The sequence below is a fragment of the Pelophylax lessonae genome (genome assembly GCF_965119305.1).
Source record: "Pelophylax lessonae genome assembly, chromosome: 5".
Lineage (NCBI taxonomy): Eukaryota > Metazoa > Chordata > Amphibia > Anura > Ranidae > Pelophylax > Pelophylax lessonae.
Window position 1 is genome coordinate 340219777 of NC_138772.1, and position 25552 is coordinate 340245328.

The 25552-nt window shown below is 44.9% G+C and overlaps 1 protein-coding gene across 1 annotated transcript in view; it reads left to right on the forward strand.

Annotated features, from left to right (window-relative positions):
* Positions 1-6592, forward strand: part of JARID2 (jumonji and AT-rich interaction domain containing 2) — a 351911-nt gene extending 345319 nt beyond the window's left edge. The window contains exon 18 of the mRNA XM_082258420.1: positions 4248-6592. Within this exon, the coding sequence (XP_082114546.1) occupies positions 4248-4463 (216 nt within the window). The 3' untranslated portion in view covers positions 4464-6592. The remainder of the gene's footprint in view (positions 1-4247) is intronic.
* Positions 6593-25552: the final 18960 nt, after the last annotated feature.

The window sequence follows — 25552 nt, forward strand, 5'->3', positions numbered from 1 at the left end:
TCCTGTGTGTGCCTGCACATGCACAGTCTTGTGGTCCCACTGTGAATTAACTCAGCGGATCACAGGCAAAATGTATAAAGCCAGTTTGGAAGGTTCTGTACAATGTGATCGCTGTGACCAATCACAGCACCACAGAATGTAAACACAGGCTGCAGCTAGCAGCCATGTGCAACCTACTGGCCAGTGATCAGAAAGCAGTTTGCTGTCATACACCAATTAGTCTGAGAGAGTAAAGGAGGCCTCTGGCCCACCGGCCAGCACCCATGCAATACAGTTCATTGCCATCAATAATAAAATCCACCCTTTTACAATATACTGTATGTCCACCCCATTCTGTCTCCGATCTGGCCTATATATGAACCTGTCACCTCTCTTATCCCGCACATGTATACATTAATCGCCTAACCACTTTGGCTCTCACACCTGGTTACCCTTATGGACCAGAGCAATTTTCAAATTTCTGCTATATATTTATTTGGCAGTAATTCTGTCCTTAACATAACGTAATACATACATTTTTGTTTTTTTAAGGACAAACAATGCTTTTTGTTTCTGAATATTGTCCTGCGAAAATAGTTTTTTATTTTTTTTGCAATCCTTAGACAATTAGACGCAATAAAACTAAACAAAATACATTTTTTCCTTTTTTTGAGCAGTGTAAGTTTAACCACTTGCCGACTGGTCACGTTGACCGTACTGCGGCAAAGTGGCCCAATATTGTCCAGCGACGTAGACCTACGTCTCTGGACTCCTCCCCTTGTGGGCGGCGCGCACGCGCCGCCGGAGGCTCGCTCCCGCTGTTTTCAGTCACCGCGGGAGTCGGGCCAGGGGAGGAGCGGCGGTGACAAACAGTGACAGATTGCAGGATTCAGCATAGCTGAACCTGCGATCTGTGCCTGTGTCACACAGTCCCCTCCCCCCACACACGTTAGTAAGCACCAGGCATACATTAACCCCTTCCCTGCCAGTGTCATTTTTACAGTAGCAGTGCATATTTATAGCACTGATTACTGTAGTAATGTCACTGGTACCCGCAAAAGTGTCAAAAATGTCAGTCAAGGGTCCGATCTGTCCGCTGCAATGTCGCAGTCCCGCAAAAAAAATCGCAGATTGCCGCCATTACTAGTTAAATAAAAAAAAACAATAAAAATTACATAAATTTCCCGTAGTTAGTAGCTGCGATAACTTTTGCGCAAACCAATCAAAACACGCTTATTGCGATTTTTTTTTTTTTACCAAAAATATGTAGCAGAAAAAAAATTGGCCTAAAATGTTAAAAAATTAGATTTTTACATTTTTTTGGGGGAATTTCATATAAAAAAATTTAAAAAATATTGTTATTTTTCAAAATTGTCACTTTTTTTTTTTATAGCGCAAAAAGTAAAAATCACACAGGGGATCAAATACCACCAAAAGAAAGCTCTATTTGTGGGAAAAAAAAGGACATAAATTAAATTTTGTTACAGCATCGCACAACCGCGCAATTGTCCGTTAAAGTAACGCAGTGCCGAATCGCAAAATATGGCCTGGTCAGGAATGGGGTAAAATCTTGCAGTCTTAAAGCGGTTAAAAATACGCTCATTGAGAATTTTTTTGTCAAAGACATGTAGCTAAATACATTTTGGCCTAAATATATGACAAAAATTAAATATATTGGATATTTTTTATCTGTCAAATTAGAAAAATATTGTTATTTTTTTAAAATTGTCGCTTTTTTTTATTAATATCGCAAAAAATGAAAATCGTACAGGTAATCAAATACCACCAAAAGAAAGCTCTGTTTGTAGGAAAAAAAGGACGTAAACTTTGTTTGGGTACGGCATTGCACGACCACGCAATTGTCAGTTAAAGTCGCACAGTGCCGAATCGCAAAAAGTAGCCTGGACGTAGGACAGCAAAATCCTCCGGTGGTAAAGTGGTTAAACATAAGTAGTGTTTACTGCACATAAAAAAGAGTGAATTTTATTCTGTAATTTGTCCTGTTTAAAACAACACTAAAATTATGATTTTTGGTACAAAGCATTGCAAAGGTTTTTAAAAATTAAGTACAGTAGGTTTTTTCAATTTTGTGCTTTTTTCAGTTTGATACGTGTAAATATATGTAAAAGGTGAAAAATGTAAATAAAGCAAACAAAAACAGAAAAAGTTTAACTATTACTTAATAAAATAGAAACCAAAATCACCAGGAAAATTACAATTGAATGGAGGAGAGTACGAAGGTAATTGGTGCTGATTCAAGTAAATTAAGGGGTTAATAAGGGGGGTTGAACAATTTTTTGTTTTTTAACTTGTCAAGGTTGCTTTTTACTCTCTTCATCTGCAGATCGAAGTTCATCCCTTTGATCTGTAGATGAGAAACACTGAAAGTTACAAATTATACAATGTAACTCTGTATTCCTGTCTGAGCAATGTTAATAAACATTGCCAGACTGCTTTTTTTTTTTTTTGACAGCTCCTGCTGCTGACCTTCTTTGTGAATAATCGCAGCTGAATTGTCGGGTACTGGGACAAGGAAATCCTGGTAGCAGAGCAGAAGGACTGGACATACTAGACACGCCCCGTGTACACTGATGACATATTTTTGGGCTTGTCTAGTATGCCCAGAGTCTGCAATTGGTTAATATCCATCTTACCATTATACTGTATGGGATCTGTACATTATCCCCTTCACCTCCCTGATCTCTGTGTATGACCTTTACATGTAATGTAACTAGTGCTCAATTACCAAGTGCCATGTTTTAACCCCCTGTATACCCACATGTTTCTAAATTTCCATAAAACGGAGGCAAAAAAATCAGATCACCTTGGAGCATCCACTCTGCAAATAATTTGGACTTTTTTCTTTATATAGTACAAAAAAATAAAACCCCTAGCTATTAACCACTTGCCTACTGGGCACTTTTACACCCTTCCTGCCCGGGGCCAGCTTTCAGCGATGTCACATGTTTTTCACACAAGTAGAGCTTTCTTTTGGTGGGATTTAATCACCACAGGGTTTTTTATTTTTTGCTAAATAAATGAAAAAAGACTGAAAATTTTGAGGAAAAAAAAAACATTTTTACATAGTTTGTTACAAAATTTTGCAAACAGGTAATTTTTCTCCTTCACTGATGTGCGCTAATGAGGCGGCACTGATAGGCGGCAGTGAAAGGTGACACTGATGAGGAGGCACTGGTGGGCACTGTTGGAACTGCACTGATAATCAGTGTAGATGTCCCTTTCACACAAGCCAGTTATCGGCTCTCCTCTCCTCACGCTGTTAGCGTGAGAAAAGGAGTGCCGATAACTGGTTTGTGTTTACATCTTTATCAGCTGTGATTAAAGGGCACGTGGTAAAGTGCCACTGTGATTGGCCCTGTACACTGATCTGTGATCAAGGACACAGCAATTGCAGAGCACGCTGCAGCAGGTGCAATCACGGAAGTATATCATATGACACCCTTCCAAAACTGGCCGGCTGTGCTGTAGTTGTCATTTGGCTATTGCCTGGTCGGCAAGTGGTTAAATACCACCCAACATAAAGCTCTATCTTTTATATGAAATATGAAAAAAATTGGTTGTACAGTCACATTAAAATTTGACATAATTGTCAAAGTATCACTGCAATTAAAAATGGCCTGGAAAAGAAGGGGGTGAAACATGCCAGTAATGAGATCTCTATCTGAGAAAAGCATGGAAACGGCCATTACTGCTCATTCTGAAAATGCTAGTTTTCTTACATACTGTGCTGCTTGCCTCAAGTATGCAGATAAGTATCTCTGCCTTTCCTGACATGAATACTTGTTCAAGTGAGTGAACTTTAAAGCAAGTACTGTATGTAGTACATTCAGAAGGTGGTCGGTTATGACAGGCTGCATACATTATTTCTTTCAGTGGTTAAATGGTTAGCACTAGGGTCATTGGTTTGACTCCCCAACATGACTGTACCCGCCTGGAGTTTGCATGTTTTCCCTTTTCCTGCGTGGGTTTCCTCTGGGTACTCTGGTTTTCTCCCACACTCCAAAGACATGCTGTTTGGTTAATAAAAAATAAATATATAACAAATCCTCCTTTGGCTTTAGAAAATGTACCTAATGGTTTTCATCCTGTTAACCACAAGATGGCGAAAACACATTTTGTTGAGAGAGTAAGTATTGCATTATATTTAATCCTTTCAAGGCTGCACTGATACAGGTGGTATACTCATTCCTATTATGTAAATGTTAGAAATAATAAGTTTATTTATTTTATTTGCTTTACTTTTTCAGGAACAAATAATTAGTCTTGTCAATCAGATCTGTGGGAAGGCGTCTGATAACCACGACTGCAGCAGCAACGACAACAACGACAACAATGACAACATTGAGAACTGTCTCACAAAGTCTACACCAAAAAGAGGACCAAGGAAGAGAGCCACACTTGATGTGCCATCATCTAGACTGTCATCTGTCAGTTTGTGCAAAAGTGCTTCATATTCATCATGAAGATGCCAACCCTCGATTCTCTGATCATATAAATATATATATATATATATATATATATATATATATATTTTTTTTATTTTTTTTATTTTATAATTATACCATAGTTTGGAGTACTTGCTGTAGAATGCAGGCTGTCTTTGCACTAGCTCTAAGAAGATTTTTGTTTCTTCTGGTTTTTAGAGAAGTAACTTTGTTTTAGCATTAAACTGTTGATTTTATGTGTTTTTTTTTTTTGGGGGGGTTTTTTTTTTTTAGCCACTGCAGTTCACTTTTTGACTCTGCAGTCTAGTCACTGTTTTATGACAGTCTGAGGGGGCTAACTAAAAGTGTTTCTGATTTTATCTTTTTGTTCTCTGCAGCCTGTTTAGACTGAATTAAAAACACAAGCCTTCCTTGACAACTGTGTGAATAAGGCTTTTACATTTTTATTATGTTTGAGGTGCATTTTTTCTCCATTGTATTTCTTTATCCAGTCAAGGGAGCATTTTTTTCTAGAGAAAAGAAAAATGAAACTTGAACAAACCCGCTCTTTCTTGGCAATCTCGTTCTGTCATGTGCAAGATGAGTTTTTGTTTTTTTGTTTTTGTTTTTTTTTGTATTTTTTTTTTTAACTAGGATTTAAAATGTAGTATTGAAAAACACAAAAACCATAAAAAATGGAGGATAGTTTGGCAGCTTATGATGGACTACAAACAAAACCAGAGGCATAATGCTGAGATTTAAAAGCAGTTTCTCTGTTACCAGCACATTTCTATGCATCTGTTAAAGGAGAAGAGGAATATTAACTCAAGCAATGCCTGTCTGGCGAAAAATCACGTGTTTGGGGATGGGGCCGGTTGGGAGGGTTGTGGGGATTATAAACTGTGCCTGATTTCAAAAGGAATCCATTCTGTTATTTTTGGTGCTGTTGGCTACTTTATCAAAAATGAAATGTTCAAAAAAAAAAAAAAAAAAAACTTCAATAGAATCCTTTGAAAAAGAAAAGGAGAAATGAATTTAAAGTATATATATATATATATATATAAATATATATATTGTTGAAGCCAGAAGTGCTTCTATGTCATAGATGTGCAATCTTTCTAACATTCCATTTCATTCCACTGCTGTCTCAACACATCACACAATCAGCATTAATATAATATATATATATTTGTATTTCGTTCTATGTTCAACCCTCCTCTCCATCACAGGCTCTTGCTATGTATTACAGTGCTTGTCCCTGTGTTGGAGATGGAATCACTTCAGTGATCACCTTTAAGAGCCACTAGGGTCTGATTTTTATTTTTCTACTTTTTTTTTTTTTTTCCCTTTTTTGTGAATGTGAAAATTATTTTCCTCGTTGTCTCTTTTTTTTTTTTTTTTTTGTTAGCTCTGTGTCTTGCTTAAAAAAGAAAACTTACAAATCACAAACCTTTTTAGCTTTGTACATATGCTTGTAAATTGTTTGAAATACTTGAGCCTTCTTTTGGGGATTGGGGTGGACAGGGGACGGTGAAAAATAAAAAGATGAAGAAAAAGCCTTACATTTCAATTTCTTCATCCGATGGTTTGGATTCTTACAGGGTTAATCTTGTAACATATATATATATATATATATATATATAAGTGCTGCTTATATCACTGAACAACTAAAACGAAAAACAATGGCATAACTTTTTACCCCCTTTTTCTGGTTGTATGAGCGGGACTAAAAACAAAAAAGGGAAAATGTTTTCACTAAATTGTTCTTTGTTTCTCAATTGAACGAAATCAGAAAAAAAAAAAAAAAACGTAGCTAGCCATATTGCACTGAACTCGCCAGTGGTAACTATTGGGAGAGTGTCCTTTAATACAATTTGTTGGTTGTCGTTGCAGAAGACTGACTGTTTTTTGAATATTTAACAATAACATAAACCGAGTCAAGTGTTTTTTCAAATGTGGTTGTCCAGTTTTATGGCCTTGCTGTGTGCTTTTTCCCTCTTGACGGTAAACTTTGAAGACTACAGCTTACAGATTGACCTTTAATTTATTAGCACTGCTCTGCTCTCTTTCCTTGTGACGGAAAGACTCCATGTTGTTTATTGCCAGTTTTGTTTACTTTTCAGGTTTGTACAACAAGGTTTATTAATAAATAAAACAAACTTTTTGGATATCTGTTTGTTTCTTTTTAGACACACCTATACTCCTCCTTCAGGTTTGGATGGTTTGTTGTTTTTTCTAGGTGGGGTTAAGAATTCTACATTGTTGATACGGGGAAGTTTCATGTCTGTAAATTATTTTTATTTTATTGTTACGGTAAATGCAATCAGATAAAAACAATATGCTTTGAATACCTTGAGTGTAGTGTTCTTTTGTTTCTTTTGTTTCATGCATGTAGTGCTTTTTTGTATTTCTCGGCTTTCAAGTTAAGAGAAGTATTGGGCTTCAGGGAAAAAAAAAAAAAAAAATGTACTCACCTAGGTGGATGCAGCATCGGTCCCCCACTGCTTACAAGACTGAGAACTGAGCGATCAAAGACCAATGATTGCTCATTTCTCAGCCTTCAGTGAGCAGAGAGCCAGCGACTGTCGGTCACCAGCTCTCTGCTCTGCCCATCCAGCGCTCACTGGAGTCCTGGGCTGCGGAAGGGGCGGGAGTGACAGGCTTTGAGAGGCTGAGCCATCTGCTGGTCCAGGCACCTGGGTGGATCTTTTCAGAGCCTGGACCAGCTATGATGTCAACTGATAGCGGATCTTAGCCTGCTATCAGCTGAAAATTGGTCACAGGAGTGCAGAACGAATTGCACCCATGTGACCTACAGGAAAAGTACAGCCAAAATAGTTTTGGCTACACTTCTCCTTTAAGAAGACAGATGTATGGCAATAGGACAAACTGCTCATACATTACTGTGATAATTAAGAGTATCTTTCTGTTCAGATCAAAGGGGTTTCACTAACTTTCCATACAAAGCAGAATTTATAATACAAAATCACAAAAATAAATAGCCCATTAAAGAGGAAAAACAAAATCCGCTTTGCCAAAAATAGTTCTTCAATCCAGAAATTTCCCTTGCACTACTTTCTGCTGCTACATGTCCTCAGCCTGGTAGTCGGCAACATTCACCCACTTTCTCTGAGTCCAGGTTGTCCTGGGCCCACCCTCTGCCTGTGACTGGACCTTGAAAGATTAAACAGCACAGTGATGGGCCCATGTCTATGGCACTCTGCTTTCTCTTCTATCAGCATGTTTCTTGTCATTACATAAACTGATGGGTTCCTTATGCTGCTATTTAACTCTCACAATGGAGCCCTACTGTACAGGGACTGTAAGAGGCTGATACCAGATCAGATTTGCGTACTTGCATTTCTTCTATGTAAAGAATACATTTGATGTATTAATGATTACAGGGCTTCATGCATTTGTCTTTTATAGCAAATTAGAAAATTCTGAAATATGGCTTCAGGTCCAAAGTAGGTGTTTAAAAGTCCATGAACATTAACTATGAAGAAAGCCAAAAATCAACCCCAAACTCAAGACTCTACAAACCTAAAACCATATATACATCACCTAATCTGCATATTATCTATGTGTGTCTCCCCTGCCCTGTTTCAAATCTAAGATCACCTATAGAGTAGAAATATTCTACTAAAGCCATGACTGCTGTACCTGACATTTACATCGAGGGGTACACTTTGTGTGTGTGTGGGGGGGGGGGGTTGGGGTTATACCTCATGCTTTATACTTAGCACCATGATTTTTATAAAATATATACATCTATAGTTTACAAATTTATAAAATATGATACAGGGCATGGGAGGCAAAATATAAAAAACGAACACAGAAAATTACTGGGGATCTCTAGGAAGCCCAGTTTATTTTATAGTCCAATATTTCCAGTTAGCATGAGACAGGGTACTGCGATTATGGATTTGACTATCAAATATGCTTTCCAGTGGGAAACACAGCAGTATCAACTGAAATCTGTTAAACTGTTAAACCATAAAATATATGGTTCATGTCTTCACTTAACCACCTGCCGATTGCTCATAGTAAATTTACTGCAAGCAGGCAGTTGGTACAGGCATAGTGACGTACATGTGCACACCCCCTGCTGACCTGTGCTGTGATTGGGCACAGCACAAGTTCGGCAGCAGGTTTCAGACAATAATTTTGGCTGAAATCTGTTGATTGGCTGTGTCCAAATACACACAGTTTCGTGTTTACAAAAATACACAACTCTGTGTACAGGGAACAGCAATCTGTTTGCTTATTTTCCCTAAAAAGATTGATTTTTTAATTTTTTTATTGGATATGTTTATAACAACATTTTTAATTTCTCTATCGTTCATTGACAGACTCGGCTCCATATTCTTCTTGACCTTTGGGTTATGCTGCCCCCTACAATAGTAGGACATTAAGCAGGAAAAATCTTTACCATACCTATGGGGCAGTCCCTGCAGGCATATACCAAATCACTCTGCTATAGGATTCAGTTTGTGTCTACCTAGTTTATAAGTAGAACCTAGTTCCCATCTGGGACTTCGGTCTTAGCTTGTCTTTTTTAGCAAAGGGAACCTTTGTTAAAAAAATTAATTCTTTTTATCTAGTCATGTTCCTGAGAGAATTGCAATCAACAGCCGGACTGGGTTTTGGACTGGATATCCTAGATCCTTAAGGTCCCCCAGCTCGGCCAGAGAGCGTGTGCAGGTTATAGCCCAGCGCTAGGCCACGCCACGCCATGACAGAGCCCCAATGGATAGGGGCTGGCCGGTGAGTGAAACACCTCGCCAGGACCTGGTTTGGCCTGAGTCGCAGCATACTGATTGGCCATCAGCACCCCCACCCTGAGTACAGAGGTAGTCTGTCCGGAGTGATGCCCACTCAATGTCGTTGGTATGGTGAGTAATGTCCCCCCATAGCTCTGGCGGTCTCGGGGCAGATGTGGGCACCTCCCTTGGAAGGTCGGGCCTCTCGGTATTTGCCAGGCTCCCCCAAGGCCTCCCTCTCCACTATCATAGAGGTCTCTACCTCATTCAGCGACGGGGGTCCTCAGGGGGGGTGGACTCGCCAATGCTGCTATAGTGGATCTGCAGGGGGGGTATTCCTGGTGGGGGTTCCCCCAATGCCACTAATTGTTTGGACCTCTTAGGGGGTCTTGGAGACCGCATAGTGCACCGAGGGGGGCCGCCATTTTAGTGTAGAATCGTCTCATTTTGCAGACGTTCCTATTGAAATGCATGGGCGGCCATATTTTTGTGGTTTCCCCATAAGAATGTTTGGGGTGGCCATTTTCTCTGAGTCCGCGATCACTGGACAGCAGGGAGCAGCTAGGACTTTACTCTAGTGATGACCCAGGTACTTCCTCTTCCTGTGAAGATCGTTTTTTTTCTACACAGCAGACCGATCCTGCTCTCCTCCATATTGAATGGTGGTATGTCTATTTGGGTCTCTATAGGTCTCTCTCACTCACACTGCTATCTGCAATGCTAGTGGCTGGGACTTTAGTAATGCTGGTGCAATGGTGTGGGTCTGTTTTTCACAGTTTTTTTTTAAAGTGACACTGCGCTATTCCAGGGTGCATATGGAGTCCCACGAACAAATTTCACCCACAGATCCCCTCGTGGTTCCCGGGACCTCCGAGTCACAACCCCTCTCTGCCTTAATGGCAGTTTTGAAAAACCTGGTGTCCAAAGTGGATTTGGTTTTAAAAAATACCACTAGAAAAAAGTGCCCTTTGCCCTCCCCTGCCTCTCCTGTATCCTCAGATTCTGAGGTAAATATGGCTGCCGTGGGCGCATGTCGCCCTGAGGGTTCTGCGTCATTGCGCTCGGATGGCGAGGACGACATATCCTCGTCTGTAGCTGTGTGGGAAAGCGCACTGGTGGAGGCACTTATTGTCAGTGCGGGAAACTCTAAAAATGGCTGATGATTCTGCAGCGTCAGGGATACAGGTGTCATTTGGCACTTGCAAATCCCAAATCGGGCAAGGTTTTCCCTTGTCCGGAACTTTTTGACAAAATTGTCTCTGACCAATGGCGGCGCCTCATAGTGGTGCCAAAGCATTTTTAGAGGCGCTATCCATTCTTGGATGTGGTATCTGTAAAGTGGACCATCTGGTTTCCAGACTGAACAAATCTACAGTGTCCCCGGTGGAGGAGTCCACGGTCTTTACAGACCCTTTGGATAGGAGGATTGAGTCTCTGTCCCGCCACTTACATGTGATAGCTGGCTCAATACTTAAACCTATCTTCGTGATCACTCTGATGTCCCAAACCATAAGGGAATGGGAAAAGTTACTAAAAAGTGACCTAGAAACAGAACAGCTCCCTCCAGGCCTGGCAGAGCAAACCTACCAACCAGATGGTCCAAGCCCTACTATTTATATGTGATGCGAAGCTAGATGCAGCCAGAGTATCTGCAGTGGGGGTAGCTATTAGACGCAGGGTGTGGCTAAAAAGCTGGTCTGTGGATCAGGCTTCAAAAAAGGCTCTATCAGAGCTCCCCTTTACGGGGGCTGTTTGTTTGGATCCTCATTGGATGAACTGATCAAGGGTCTTACAGGTGGGAAGAGTACTTTTCTTCCTCAACCCTCCAAGGGCAAGTCACCACGTAATAGACGGGGGGCCTTATTTTACAGCCCACAGGCACCCCTTTCGTGCCTCCGGCATGCAGGAGAAAGGATCTAAGCCATTTAGGTCTTCTTGGGGTTCCAAGAAGACATGGTGTCCGGTAAGCCGAGAGCAGGTCAATCCAGATCTACAGACAAATTCCCGTTTGCATGAAGGGAGGCCCTCACCCATAACTGGGGTGGGGGGACTTTTTCTCTACTTTCCGAAACCAGGGACCTCCTTGATTAAGGACAAATGGGTCCACAAACTAATCCGATCGGGTTACAAGATCGAATTCAAGTCTCCACCGTCAGACAGATTCCTACCGTCCAATCTACGCCTGTCTCCAGATCGGTTAGGGGATCTACGAGAGACGGTACAAGATCTGCTGTCGCAAATGGTGATTGTGCCAGTTCCCTCTAGAGAATGCTTTCAGGGGTTCTATTCAAACCTGTTCACTGTTCCTAGGAAAGAAGGCAAAGTGAGTCCAATCATGGACCTCAAGGCTCTGAATCGATTAATGCGGGTACAGAAGTTTTAAATGGAGTCCATTTGCACGGTTGTGGCGTCCCTACACCAAGGAGACTTTTTGGCTTCCATTGATATCAAAGACGCATATCTGCACATACCTATTTACGCTGGACACCCGCGTTTTCTTCGCTTCGCTGTAGGAGAGGAGCATTATCAATTTGTGGTGTTAACCTTTGGTCTCGCCTCCACTCTGAGTCTTCACCAAAGTGTTGGCTCCGGTGTTGGCATTACTGCAACAACGGTGCATTGCAGTACTGGGGTACCTCGATGATCTCCTCTTAAGAGCAGACTCACATTCAGTCCTGTTGGGTGACTTGACAATCACTGTATGGACTCTGCAAGAGTTCGGTTGAAACACCTGGAGGTGTTTCACCTGTGTCCCGAGAGGGGGACACCCAAGGGCGACCTGTTAGCCTCTCGGGTCAACAAAAAGGTACAGAGGTTTGTAGCCAGGTCTCAGGATCCTCTGGTCGATGCCACAGATGCACTGGTGGCTCCTTAGGGTCAGTATCGGCTGATCTATGCATTCCCTCCGCTGAAACCCCTGCCAAGGCTTCTGTACAGAATAGAGGTGGAAGAGATTCTGGTGGCCCCAGACTAGCCTCGCCGGTGTTGGTACGCAGATCTGCTATGGTTGGTCGCCTATGCTTCTTGGGGACTTCCTCTCAGGGAAGATCTGCTGTCTCAAGGGCCGATCTTTCATCCTGCTTTACAGTCGCTAGCTTTAACAGGGTGGCTGTTGAAAGCCAGGTATTGAAGGACAGAGGTCTTTCTGACTCAATGATTCCTACACTGTTGAAGGCTAGAAAATCTACCTCCAGGAAGATCGATCATTGTACATGGAAATCGTACATCTCATGGTGTGGATCGCAGAAGATGCATCCTCGTCGATTTTCGGTGGCTAGGATTTTGACTTTTCTCCAAAGAGGTTGAACAGCAGTTGGCCTTGGGTACTATTAAAGGCCAAGTGTCGGCTTTGGCTGTGTTTTTCCAATGCCCTTTAGCTACCCATGCTTTGATTCACACTTTTATTCAAGGGGTTTGCTATATGGCTGCTCCGATACGATCCTGGTTACCTCCGTGGGATCTTAACTTGGTACTGTCTGTTCTTCAAAAACCTCCCTTTGAGAACATTAGGGAGATTCCTCTGCTTACACTGTCACAGAAGGTAGCCTTTTTGGTGGCTATTACCTCTGCTCGCAGAGTATCTGAAATGGTGGCGCTATCCTGCTGTTCACCTTTTCTGGTGGTCCATAGAGATAAGGTGGGACTTTGACCTAATCAGTCGTTTCTTCCTAAGGTGGTTTCTGATTTCCATTTGAATGAAGACATTGTGCTGCCTTCACTTTGTCCTAAGCCCAAGCAACCCAAGGAAATTGCCTTGCATACTTTGGATGTGGTTCGGGCAATAAGGGTTTACCTGGCGGCTACTGAATTTTCAGGAAATCAGACTCTCTTCTTGTCCTTTCAAGAGGACCTCGAAAGGGATTGGCTGCGTTTGCTGTGACCATATCCAGATGGATCAGGCAGACGGTGGTACAATCTTATTCACTGAAGGGTCAGGTTCCACCTTTCTCTGTGAAGGCGCATTCTACTAGGGCGCTGAGTGCCTCTTGGGTTTTTTGCCATCAGGCGTCAGTAATGCAAGGCTGCAATTTGGTCGTCTGTGCACACCTTCACAAAATTCTACAAAGTAGATGTGTTGGCATCTGCGGATGCTTCTTTTGGCCACAAGGTTTTGCAGGCTGCTGTTTAAAAGGGAACATTTTCTCTTTGAGGGTTTGTTTTCTAGGTGAGCTCCAGTTCTTCCTCCCTGTTGAGCTCCATGTTCACTGGTTTAGCCTTTTGGGGAATTACGTTATTTTCTGCGTTGTTATCCCACCACTCATGCAAATACTGCTTTGGGACGTCCCAATGGTCAAGAAGAATATGGAGCTGCGTCTGTCAATGAACGATAGAGAACTAGATTTTTGACTTACTGTAAAATCCTTTTCTCTGAAGTTCATTGACAGACGCAGCTCCCGCCCCTCTATTTCTGAGTGGGATGGGGTTTTTTCTTCTAAACACTGCTTGCAACAAAACTGAATCCTATAGCAGAGTGAGTGGGTGTATGCCTGCAGGAACTGACCCATAGGCGTGGTAAAAATTTTTCCTGCATAATGTCCTACTCCTGTAGGGGGTAGCATAACCCAATGGTCAAGAAGAATATGGAGCTGCGTCTGTCAATGAACTTCAGAGAAAAGGATTTTATGGTAAGTCAAAAATCCAGTTTCTCTTTCGTCCTCTGACAGTCACCGCCCCTCATATAGTCTTCACCAATGGGTATTGACCTCTTATCCATAGGAGCAAGCTAGGCATAAGACTTGTTAAAATACAAAACGATTTGCATAGACAAACCTGTAGGGGCTGTCCCACTGGTCCAATACCCCCCTGCTATCAGCATTCCCAACGCAGTTTGTCTTCTGCCTAGTTAGGAGTAAGATAGGCTTCCCTGTGCTGGGGCTAGTCTCAGCCTTTCTTCTGTTTTATTACTTTATTTTAGGCCAAGTGTTTTTCTTTGCACTACTAGCTTTTTATTTGTACTGCCCTTAGTCGGATCTTCAGAAGACTACAGCGTTTGCGGAGCTGGGAGTCGGACTGGTTGTACTAGAGCCTTACGGAATCCCAGCCCACCATTGAGCGTTTAGCAGGCTATGCGTACGCCCTGGCCTCGCAAACGACCTGTCCCTGTCCTCAGGGACAAAAGCCCGCTAGGATGCCTCAACTGCGGTTTCCATGCGTTGCTAGAATCCTGTTTGGCTGACGGCACCCACACCACCTGGGGTGGGAGGCTTCATGTCGCAGAGCGGCACCCACGCCATCATGGATCGGTGAGTAATTCTGTGTGGGGCCTCTGTTTTGGGGATGACAGTCTGCTGAGAGTCTGTGTTCTCCCCTCATGTCTGTGTGTCTGGTGCTCGCATTCCCTCCCGGTCCCTGCGGGGGCACTATTGCATCCAGGACGGTTTGTGGGGGTCCCTGTCCCCTCCAGCACTGTTGTGTGTGTTTTTTGTGGGGTGCAGGCACGCAAGTGAGGGCCGCTGCGGTGTAAAACCGTGGGGCGCCATTTTGGGTATGGGCGGCTGCTCTGGCTTCAGTAAGGGCACTTCAGCAGCCATTCTCTATGTAGTGTATCGCGCCCTTTCAGGCGCCATCTTTGGTGTGGCAAGGTGTTTTATACACGTGTTCAGCGGCCATTTTCCCGGAGCCTCCCATTGAATTCTATAGGTAACCATTTTTCCTTAGCCCGAGTTCTATTCATCCTCTAGCGATGTGACATCACTTCCTCTCCATGCAGCTAGATCGTTCAGCTAGCGTGGTAACTGTATAGCTACACTTCTGGGGGTCTTTTTCTACTGTTTTTCGGGGGATATTCCTTTGCTACCAGTTTTATTCCTTCCTGTGGGGTACCTCAGTCTAGTCCTTATTGCGGTGGGTTTCGCCGCTATCGCGATTTAAAGGGCCAGCGCCAAAAAAGTTTTTATGGAGTCCCAGGACAGCAAATTCCCCCCAGCTTTGGTGGAAGATTCAGGTACGCCTGAATCATCCGCGATTACTGCTGCACTTGCGACTTTAGCGTCTAAAGTGGATCTGTTGATGTCTGAACGGGCTTCTAGAAAAAGGCCTAGGCATTCTCAATCCTCTGATTCAGAATCTGATATGGTTGCCATGGACAGTGTACCCCCCGGGTCTCAGTCGGAAGGGGAGGCGGAGGATGAGGAGGGGGATGATTCCCCCCCCTGGGACGGCCAGAGAACGCGCTGCTATGTCTGCGCTTATTACCGCTGTTAAGGATAAACTACATTTAGAGGATGAGCCCAACCCGCCGGGTAAGCGGTCTTCTTTTGGTACCCGTAGAACCCAAAAGGCGGCACAAGTGTTTCCTTGTCCCACTGAGTTTCACGGAACGGTGAACGAACAATGGCGCAATTTGAAGCGCAATTTTGTGGTACCAAAATGGTTTCAGCTCTGTTATCCATTTGCGTCTCCTACGCATTCGTGCTGGTCCGTGGCCCCTAAAGTGGATCACACAGTGTCCAGGTTGAACAAGGCCACTCTTATGCCCGCGGAGGATTCTCCGGTGTTTAGGGACCCTACGGATAGGCGGATGGAATCCCTTGCTCGCCACTCCTATATGGTGGCGGGTTCCTTGATGAAATCTATTTTCGCCTCCGTCATGGTGTCTCAGGCTGTGGTAGATTGGGCCAAGGTGCTCAGACGCACCCTTGTGGCTGATTCTGCCCCTCCTGCTACTTTGGAGATGGTGGACCAGATTATTCAGGCTGTTCTGTTCCTGTGTGACACGGCCTTGAATGAGGCCCCTTTAGCCGAACGACTGTCTGCTGTCGCGGTGCTAACCCGTCGTTTGGTATGGCTGAAGTGCTGGTCGGCTGACCAGACTTCCAGAAAGACGGTGTCTGACATCCCTTATGCAGGGAATCGCCTTTTTGGGGACTCCCTGGACGAATTGGTTAAAGGGGTCACTGGGGGCAAGAGCACTCTGCTGCCCCAGAATCCCAAGGGTAAGTTTTTCCGCGGTAAGCGGGGCCCTTCCTTTAAACCAAATCAGGGGTCCTTTCGTGCCTTCAAGGTACAGGACAAGGGCAAATCCTTCAAAGGCCATGGTGGCCACAAGAAGCCTCTGGCGGGCAAGTCAAAAGTCGCCCACGCTGGCCCGGCGGCCCAGTCCACCTCGACCTGAAGGGACGCCCTCACCCGTTCCAGGGGTGGGGGGACGTCTGCGCGGTTTTCTCGAACCTTGGCTGCTCCGGATTCCGGACAGGTGGGTTCAGGAAATCATTAGATCAGGTTACAAGATCGAATTCCTTTCGCGTCCACTGGACAGATTCTTTCCCTCGAATCTTCGTTTGACCCCAGATCGTTTACAAGATCTTCATCGGGTGGTTCAGGATCTCCTCACCCAGGGGGTAATCGTCCCGGGGCCGCATCGGGACAGATTTCGGGGGTTTTACTCGAATCTGTTCACTGTGCCCAGAAAGGAGGGCAAGGTACGCCCGATTCTGGACTTGAAAGCTCTGAACCGCTTCGTGCGGTTTCAAAAATTCCGCATGGAATCCCTCCGCTCGATGGTGGCCTCCCTGAGCCCGGGAGATTTCCTGGCTTCCATCGATCTCAAGGATGCGTATCTACACATCCCCATATTTGAGGGTCATCAGAGATACCTCCGATTCGCAATCGCTGAGGAACACTATCAGTTTGTGGCGTTACCTTTCGGTCTCGCTTCGGCTCCAAGTTTGTTTACCAAAGTGTTGGCTCCTGCTCTGGCCCTGTTACGGGTGCAGGGAATTGCGATCTTGGGATATCTGGATGATCTCCTGTTAAGAGCGAATGCCAGCCAGTGTCTGTTACGCGATCTGTCAACTACGGTTCAGACGCTCCAGGAGTTCGGGTGGACCATCAACGTCCAAGCAAAAGTCTTTCTGCTGGAGGACAAGCTCCGGACTCTACAGAGCGAGGTTAAGTCCCTCAGGGACAACGAATCCTCACCGCTCAGGACCTGCATGCGGTCCCTGGGATTGATGGTGTCGGCCTTCAAGGCGATACCATTTGCACAGTTCCACACACGATCTCTGCAAGCGGAGATTCTGGCCAGGTGGGACAGACATCCTCATTCCTTGGAAAGGAGGATCTCTTTGAGCCACCAAGCCAGAGAGGATCTTCTGTGGTGGCTCCAGCTCTGACGGAGGGGAAATCCTTCCAGCCGTTGTTGTGGACGGTGGTCACCACGGACGCCAGCCTGTCGGGCTGGGGTGGCGTTCTGGGCACTCTGTCTGCCCAGGGCACTTGGTCGGAGGAAGAATCCTCCCTGCCAATAAACATCTTGGAACTGCGAGCGATCAGACTGTGCTTGCTCCATTGGGCGGATCATCTTCGGGGCCGCCCTGTGCGGGTGCAGACGGACAATGCCACTGCGGTGGCTTACATCAATCACCAAGGGGGCACCAGCAGGGTTCATACGGTCATGAAAATCCTGGAAAAGTCATGAGATTTTGACATGACACTTTCCAGGCCTGGAAAGGTCCTGGAAAATGAGTAAACCCACTACGTTTTGGAAAAGTCATGGAAAAGTGTTGTGCAACTATTTAATTTTGTCTCCAGGCCCCTTGTATTCTGTGGGAGCGGGGGACAGTAAGTGGACTATTTTCTCTGTTTCGGGTTTAGGCGGATTAATCAGCCGCAGCACACTGCACAGCTGAAGCCTGGTCACTGGCCTCTTCAATATGAATAGGCCGTGACAGGCTGGGAACTCTGCGGCGGATTGATCCGCTGAAACCTGAAACTGAGAAATCGTGCATTTACTGTCCCGCTCTCAGGGACGTACCAGGGGGGGGGGGGGGGGGCGCGCGTGCAATGGGGGGTGTCAGGCCGGTGTCCGCCGGGCCGCCCGCATCTCCGCACTGGGGGCAGGAGGGGGTGTCAGGCCGGTGTCCGTCGGGCCGCCCGCATCTCCGTGTGAAGAAGGCAGTGGCAGGAAGAAGGTCAGTGAGAGTGCCTGAGGAGACTCGTGTGCTGGATAGGAGGGGGATGGGACAGCTGCATAGAGATGAATTGAACTTTCATATTCCTCATGTCGCTGAATGCTTGTTACTCCTCCTCTCAGAAGCTGCACTAGGAATATGGAAAGTTCAATTCATCTATATGCAGCTGCCCCATCCCCCGCCTATACAACTTCCTTTGCTGGCCCTCCTCAGTGCTATAACCCCCACCCCCTCAGTGCTGTTAACCCCACCCCCTCAGTGCTGTTAACCCCACCCCCTCAGTGCTCTTTACCCCCCCCCCAGTGCTCTTAGTCTGGCTCCCCCAGTGCTCTCCACCCCCCTGTGCTCCCTGGCTCCCCCCCTCAGTGATTTCCTGTTCCCCCCCCCCCCAGACAGTGCTCTCCATCCCCCAGGTTTTCCCTGCCTGCCCCCCCCCCCCCAGTGCTCTCCACTCTCCTGCGCCTTCCAACCCCCCCTGCAATGCTTTCCAAACCCCCCCTTAATTCTCTCTATTTCCCCCCCCACATGCCCTTCAGATTCTCCAGTGCTCTCTGCTTCCCCTGTGCTCTCCGGGCCCCCCTAGTGCTCTTCTATATTCTATCATGTCCACAGTCTCTGACCATCTCCTGTATCATGTCTGCAGTCTCTGAACATCTCCTGTACCATGTCCGCAGTCTCTGACCATCTCTTCTACCATGTCTGCAGTCTCTGACCATCTCTTCTACCATGTCCGCAGTCTCTGACCATCTCTTCTACCATGTCCGCAGTCTCTGACCATCTCTTCTACCATGTCTGCAGCCTTTGACCACCTCCTGTATCATGTCCGCAGCCTCTAACCACCTCCTGTACCATGTCCACAGCCTTTGAAAATATCCTGTACCATGTCCACAGCCTCTAACCATCTCTTCTATCATGTCCGTAATCTCTGACCATCTCTTGTCTTTTATCATGTCTGCAGTCTCTGAGGGGGTCTGGAGAGGAGTCAAAAGTGGGAGTGCTGTCGGGATGGGGATCACAGGAGAAGTCAGACATGTGTGGACTGGGGAGGGGAGACTACAGGATCAAACCAGAGCATGGTGCACCTAAGAGGGGGTCAGTGACAGTGCTGTCCGCCCAGTCTGAGGGGGGGTCACTGATGTAAGGGGGCACTGTTATAAAGGTTCCTCCTTATATCAGGACCCCCCCCTCCCTTCCTTAGTGCATTCACTCTGTGGAAAGTGGTCTCTGGTCACCAGAGTCCCCCCTACATCAGAGTTCTCAGCTTTTTCACCGGTGCGCCTGAAGTGACACCCGCTCCCAGCTGCGGCAGCGGTGCTTCCATCTCATCCACTGTAAAACAAGGGACCATTTTGAGTCGCGCTGTATCCAGAAACTAAACCCTAACTGCAGAGGTACTGTACACTACAAAGATTGTCATTTATTTTAGTAAAAATATGCTGGGTGTGACATGGATTTTCTTCTTATTTAACATGTATACATAGACATTTCATGAAACTTTAGGTCATGAATATTTACGTGAAGTCATGGAAAAGTCATGTCATTTTATTGGTAAAAATGTGTATGGACCCTGCACCAGGAGTGCCCGGGCGGGCCAGGAAGTGACCAAAATTCTGTCTTGGGCTAAGACACAGGTCCCGGCGATTTCGGCAGTTCACATTCCAGGTGTGGAGAATTGGCAGGCCGATTACCTGAGCCGCCAGACCCTGGACCAGGGGGAATGGTCCCTACACCCAGAGGTGTTTCAGATGCTGTGTGCGCGATGGGGAACCCCGGATGTGGATCTGTTTGCGTCCTGGTTAATCAACAAGGTGGGAAGGTTCGTGGCAAGAACGCGCGGTCCTCTGGCAGACGCCTCGGATGCGCTGGTGGTACCTTGGAATCAGTATCGTCTGATTTATGCCTTCCCCCTGATTCAGTTGTTGTCCAGGTTCCTTTGCAGGTTGGTCTCGTAACCGAAGTTGGTGGTTCTGGTGGCCCTGGACTGGCCACGCCGGTCTTGGTACGCGGACATCATGCAACTGGTGTTTGAACCTCCATGGTGGCTCCCGTTATGAGACAATCTACTGTCTCAGGGGCCGATCTTCCATCCTGCTTTACAGTCGCTGGCTTTAACGGCGTGGCTGTTGAAAGCCGGGTCCTGAGAGATTGGGGTCTCTCGTCTGCGGTCATTCCTACCCTGCTCAAGCCTAGGAAGGCCTTGTCCGGTAAAATCTATTGCCGTACCTGGAAGGCTTATTTTGCCTGGTGTGAATCCAGGGGCGTCCATCCTCGCTCTTTCTCCGTGGTGAGGGTGTTGGCCTTCCTGCAATCTGGTGTGGACCAGCGTCTTGCGCTGACCACGATTAAGGGTCAGTTGTCTGCACTGGAAATCCTTTTCCAGCGCCCCTTGGCGTCAAACTCTTTGATATGCACCTTTATTCAAGGGGTGCGTCATTTGGCTGCTCCTCGGAGGGCGCCTTTACCTCCTTGGGACTTGAATTTGGTCCTGTTGGTTTTGCAACGTCCTCCTTTTGAGAACATCAGGAAGATTCCTCTGCCTGTGCTGTCACGGAAGGTTGTTTTTCTGGTGGCGATCACATCTGCTGGCAGAGTGTCGGAGTTGGCGGCCCTGTCTTGCCGCTCCCCTTACCTGGTTGTTCATAGGGATAAGGTGGTCTTGCGACCTAACCAAGCGTTCCTTCCTAAGGTGGTTTCCGAGTTTCACCTTAACGAGGATATTGTCTTGCCTTCGCTATGCGCGAATCCTAAGCATCCTAAGGAGTTTGCCTTGCATTCCTTGGATGTAGTCCGGGCGATCAGGGTGTACCTGTCATCTACTGAATCCTTCAGGAAGTCAGATTCCCTTTTTGTCCTTCCCGAGGGCCCTCGGAAGGGTACGGCTGCGTCTGCGGCAACCATTTCGAATGGATCAGACAGACGATTGTACAGGCCTATTCTATTAGGGAACAGGTGCCACCCTTCCCTGTCAAAGCGCACTCTACCTGAGCAGTGAGTGCACCCTGGGCCTTCCGGCATCAAGCTTCGGTGGCCCAGGTGTGCAAGGCGGCGACTTGGTCGTCCGTGCACACCTTTTCCAAATTTTACAAACTTTACGTTTTGGCATCGGTAGATGCCTCCCTTGGCAGCAAAGTCCTGTGCGCGGCCGTGCCTTGAGGGGGACATGGCGTTTGCCTGTCCCTGTCTGTTGGGGTTGTTTCCCCCTTTATTTGATTTGCTTTCCTGGGTTTGTTGCTCCTGTTGAGCTTTCTTCTTATGCAATCAAAAAATATGCTGCGCTACAAAAGAAATCTCCCAAATAAATGGAAAAGTGCTGATCTATCAAATACTTAATATATGATACAATCTAGAATGAAAAGCAAAAATGTGCACACAAATTATGAATTATCAGTGTGAAGAAAAAAGGGTGTTTTAAGTCCCAATAAAGTCCGTAGCTTTAGAACGTGAAAATGGTGTTCAGAAGAAATCAACCAAAAAAAGGTCCCAGAGGCTGAATCCAGATGACACTTTTTAAGAAGATAGGGGAGACACCGACGTACAGATCACCAGATACAAAAAACAAGATGGCTGCTTACCAGAGCTATATGGTCTCTCAACCTAATGAGCTGACCAAAACGAGCTTATGTGTAAAACCAGGGATAGTCACCGGATATTTCCTTATGGATCCAGATACAGCATCTATCCTCTATATCCAGGCAATGGAATTTGTTGGTAATACCGCAATAAGCCACAAGGTGTCTCTCTATGCACTCACACACGATATCCACATCATAAAGTCAAAAGATAAAAATATATGCAGGGACATAGCGTAACTCCATTTTAAAAATTTTTATTCCAAGTAAAAGCAAACAGTGCACTCACGTTTTTAGTAGAGCATCAAAGCATGTGAAAAACCGCTAAGAGCGAGCAAACATCTCTTGCAGTATGGAGATCCTTGGTAGCCGGCTATTGGGGGCGTGGTAGGGTCACGATTGACTTCACCCGACCGGTTTCGTCAAAGGTATGACATCATACCCCTGATGATGTCATACCTTTGACGAAACTGGTCGGGTGAAGCCAATCGTGACCCTACCACGCCCCCAATAGCCGGCTACCAAGGATCTCCATACTGCAAGAGAAGTTTGCTCGCTCTTAGCTGTTTTTCACATGCCTTGATGCTCTACTAAAAACGTGAGTGCACTGTTTGCTTTTACTTGGAATAAAAAATTTTAAAATGGAGTTACGCTATGTCCCTGCATATATTTTTATCTTTTGACTTTATGATGTGGATATCGTGTGTGAGTGCATAGAGGGACACCTTGTGGCTTATTGCGGTATTACCAACAAATTCCATTGCCTGGATATAGAGGATAGATGCTGTATCTGGATCCATAAGGAAATATCCGGTGACTATCCCTGGTTTTACACATAAGCTCGTTTTGGTCAGCTCATTAGGTTGAGAGACCATATAGCTCTGGTAAGCAGCCATCTTGTTTTTTGTATCTGGTGATCTGCACGTCGGTGTCTCAACTATCTTCTTAAAAAGTGTCATCTGGATTCAGCCTCTGGGACCTTTTTTTGGTTGATTTCTTCTGAACACCATTTTCACGTTCTAAAGCTACGGACTTTATTGGGACTTAAAACACCCTTTTTTCTTCACACTGATAATTCATAATTTGTGTGCACATTTTTGCTTTTCATTCTAGATTGTATCATATATTAAGTATTTGATAGATCAGCACTTTTCCATTTATTTGGGAGATTTCTTTTGTAGCGCAGCACATTTTTTGATTGCATATTTTGTCGGTACTTCTATGTTTCCTTTGTGCAGCAGCTCACTATAATAATTGCCATCACATTTTCTTGATTAGCGCAGAAAATCTTACCACTTCACATTTGAGCTTTCTTGTTACCCAGAATTTACCTTTCTGGTTCAGATAAGGTTCCTTTCTCTGACCTGGGTGCTGCGTTGCCTTTGGGACGGTTGCGCTTCCCACCCCTCATGTCTACACTGCTTTGGGACATCCCATTGGTGAAGACTATATGAGGGGTGGCGACTGTCAGAGGACGTAAGCGAAAACTGAATTTTTGTAAAGTCTTACCGTAAAATTCCTTTCTCTGACAGTCCCCGCCCCTCTTTTGAGTTTTTTTGGACTATTTACTGCTTGCTACCAAACTGAGTTGGGAATGCTGATAACAGGGGGGTATTGGACCAGTGGGACAGCCCCTACAGGTGTGTCTATGCAAATTGTTTTGTATTTTAACAAGTCTTATGCCTTGCTTGCTCCTATGGATAAGAGGTCAATACCCATTGGTGAAGACTATATGAGGGGCGGCGACTGTCAGACGACTCAGAGAAAGGAATTTTACGGTAACATTTTACAAAAATTCATTTTTTTGGCCTTTTTTCGTTCATATAATAGAAACCAAGAGATGGTCACTTACCACCAAAATAAAGCTCTATTTGTGTGAAAAAATTATATATATATATATATATATATATATATATATATATATATATATAATTTGCATAGTGTTGCATGACCACGCAATTGCCAGTTAAAGTAGCGCACTGCCAAAAAGCAAAACATGCCCTGGTCATGAAGGGGGTAAAACCTTTGGGAGGTCAAGTGGTTAAGATATGGAGCTTTGTTTCTAGACTTTACATGCAACATAACCTGCTGTTGAAAACTAGTATTGCAGTTATAAAAAGTCATGAAATGCTAACAGAAGAAAAGTCTAAATCAAATTGATATTTGGTGTGACCGCCCTTTGGCTTTAAACCAGCATAAGTTCTTGCATTTGCACACCTTGTAAACTTGCATCAAGTCAGGGATTTTGTAGGATTAGAGTCAGGTGTATGATTAACCAGTTATACCAAACAGGTACTAATTAGGGATAGACCGATATGGTTTTTTCCGGGCCGATACCGATATTTTGGTCACAAGGTATCGGTATGGGCCGATATTTTGTACATTGAACGTTTTGAAAAATAAAGATAATTTTTGACACAAATCTGGTACTGAACATGTTAATGTTTGTTTATTAACATTTTTTAACATTAAAGGCTCGTTCTTCACACCTTACCTGCATGAAAACTGATAGAAGCTTTCACTTGCAGGGACATCAGTTTCACATCATGTGATTGTGAATGATGCATAAACTGCTGCAGTAGTGCACTTACTCACTGCAATGCTTTTAAATCACTACTGCAGTCAGTGCAGAACTGCTAGAAGCTGGACAGTGGATTGGAGTGGACACTAGTAATACTACACTTTTCAATACCCCTAGTTAAGTAGAACAATTTACTACTACTACACCAATATTATAGTGCAGAAAGCATAACATTTCAGCATGTTCACCTGTTAAACGGTTTGTTTTTTTGTTTTTTTTCATATATTGCTGCCACTTCATTAACTTCATTAATTCGCTCAATGGGTACAGGAGAGGAAAGATGAGCAGAGAGGTATCTTCTAGCATGAGAGGCAAGACTTTTGTAGTGTGCCTCATTTTCTTTCCACCACTGAAGAGGATCACAATTTCTTCTGTCATTTACTGGTTCCTTCAAATAGAGATGAAGTTCATCATCCAGGCTCATTATTGCAGACTCAGAAGAATCCTCCGCATGAGGCCCCCAATAAAACACTGAACATGCCATCAATTCGATCACGATGAAGAAGATTCTCTTCTGTTCGTTGTCTTCTTTTTGGACATTTTTCTGTTTTTGCAGCATCCTGCTCTTCAAGATTATAAAAATGTTGTTCTGGACTTGACTTTTCTGTAGTAACCTCCTGCACCTCCTGTTGAATATCTTCTGTCAGCCATTGTTTTGCCTTAGCCAATACATAATCAAAAGAGAAAGCATGGTTCTTGTAGCAAGGATCCAAATGACTTGCCAGCACAACATTTTGAATCTCTTCATGCTTCTCAAAACATATATCAATCAAAGCTCTCTGGCTTGACAGACCATCATTTACAAGTTGGAGGGTGTTGTGTGCCATGCAACTGAGGTCTGACACATCAGCAAGCCTCATTGCTTTCCGCATGTTTGCTCTGCTGTCTCGAAGGAGCACAACCATCACTTGGTCTTTGTTGATTCCCCAGTCTTCAAGCATGCCTAGAAACATTTCTCTACTGTACTCGGTGTGGGATCCTTGCATCACTTTTGTATTCAACACCAATTGCCTTTTTGTCCATCTGCTGTCAATGAAGTGGCATGTAAGATTTATTAGTGACTCTGTTTGTCCTGACCAGCAGTCAGTCTTGAATGATAGTGAGTTGCAAGCATTCTCTGGTTGCAGCATAGCCTTTGCTTTCTCAAAGACCTTTTGGTGAATCTTTCCCAGCATTTTGGTTCGATAATTCTTCTCACTCTTCAGTGTGTACCTTGGTTAAACTATGGACATCAACCGCTTAAATCCAGTCAGACACCATTGTAAATGGCTAGTGATCAGTGACCATCATCTCTGTGATAACT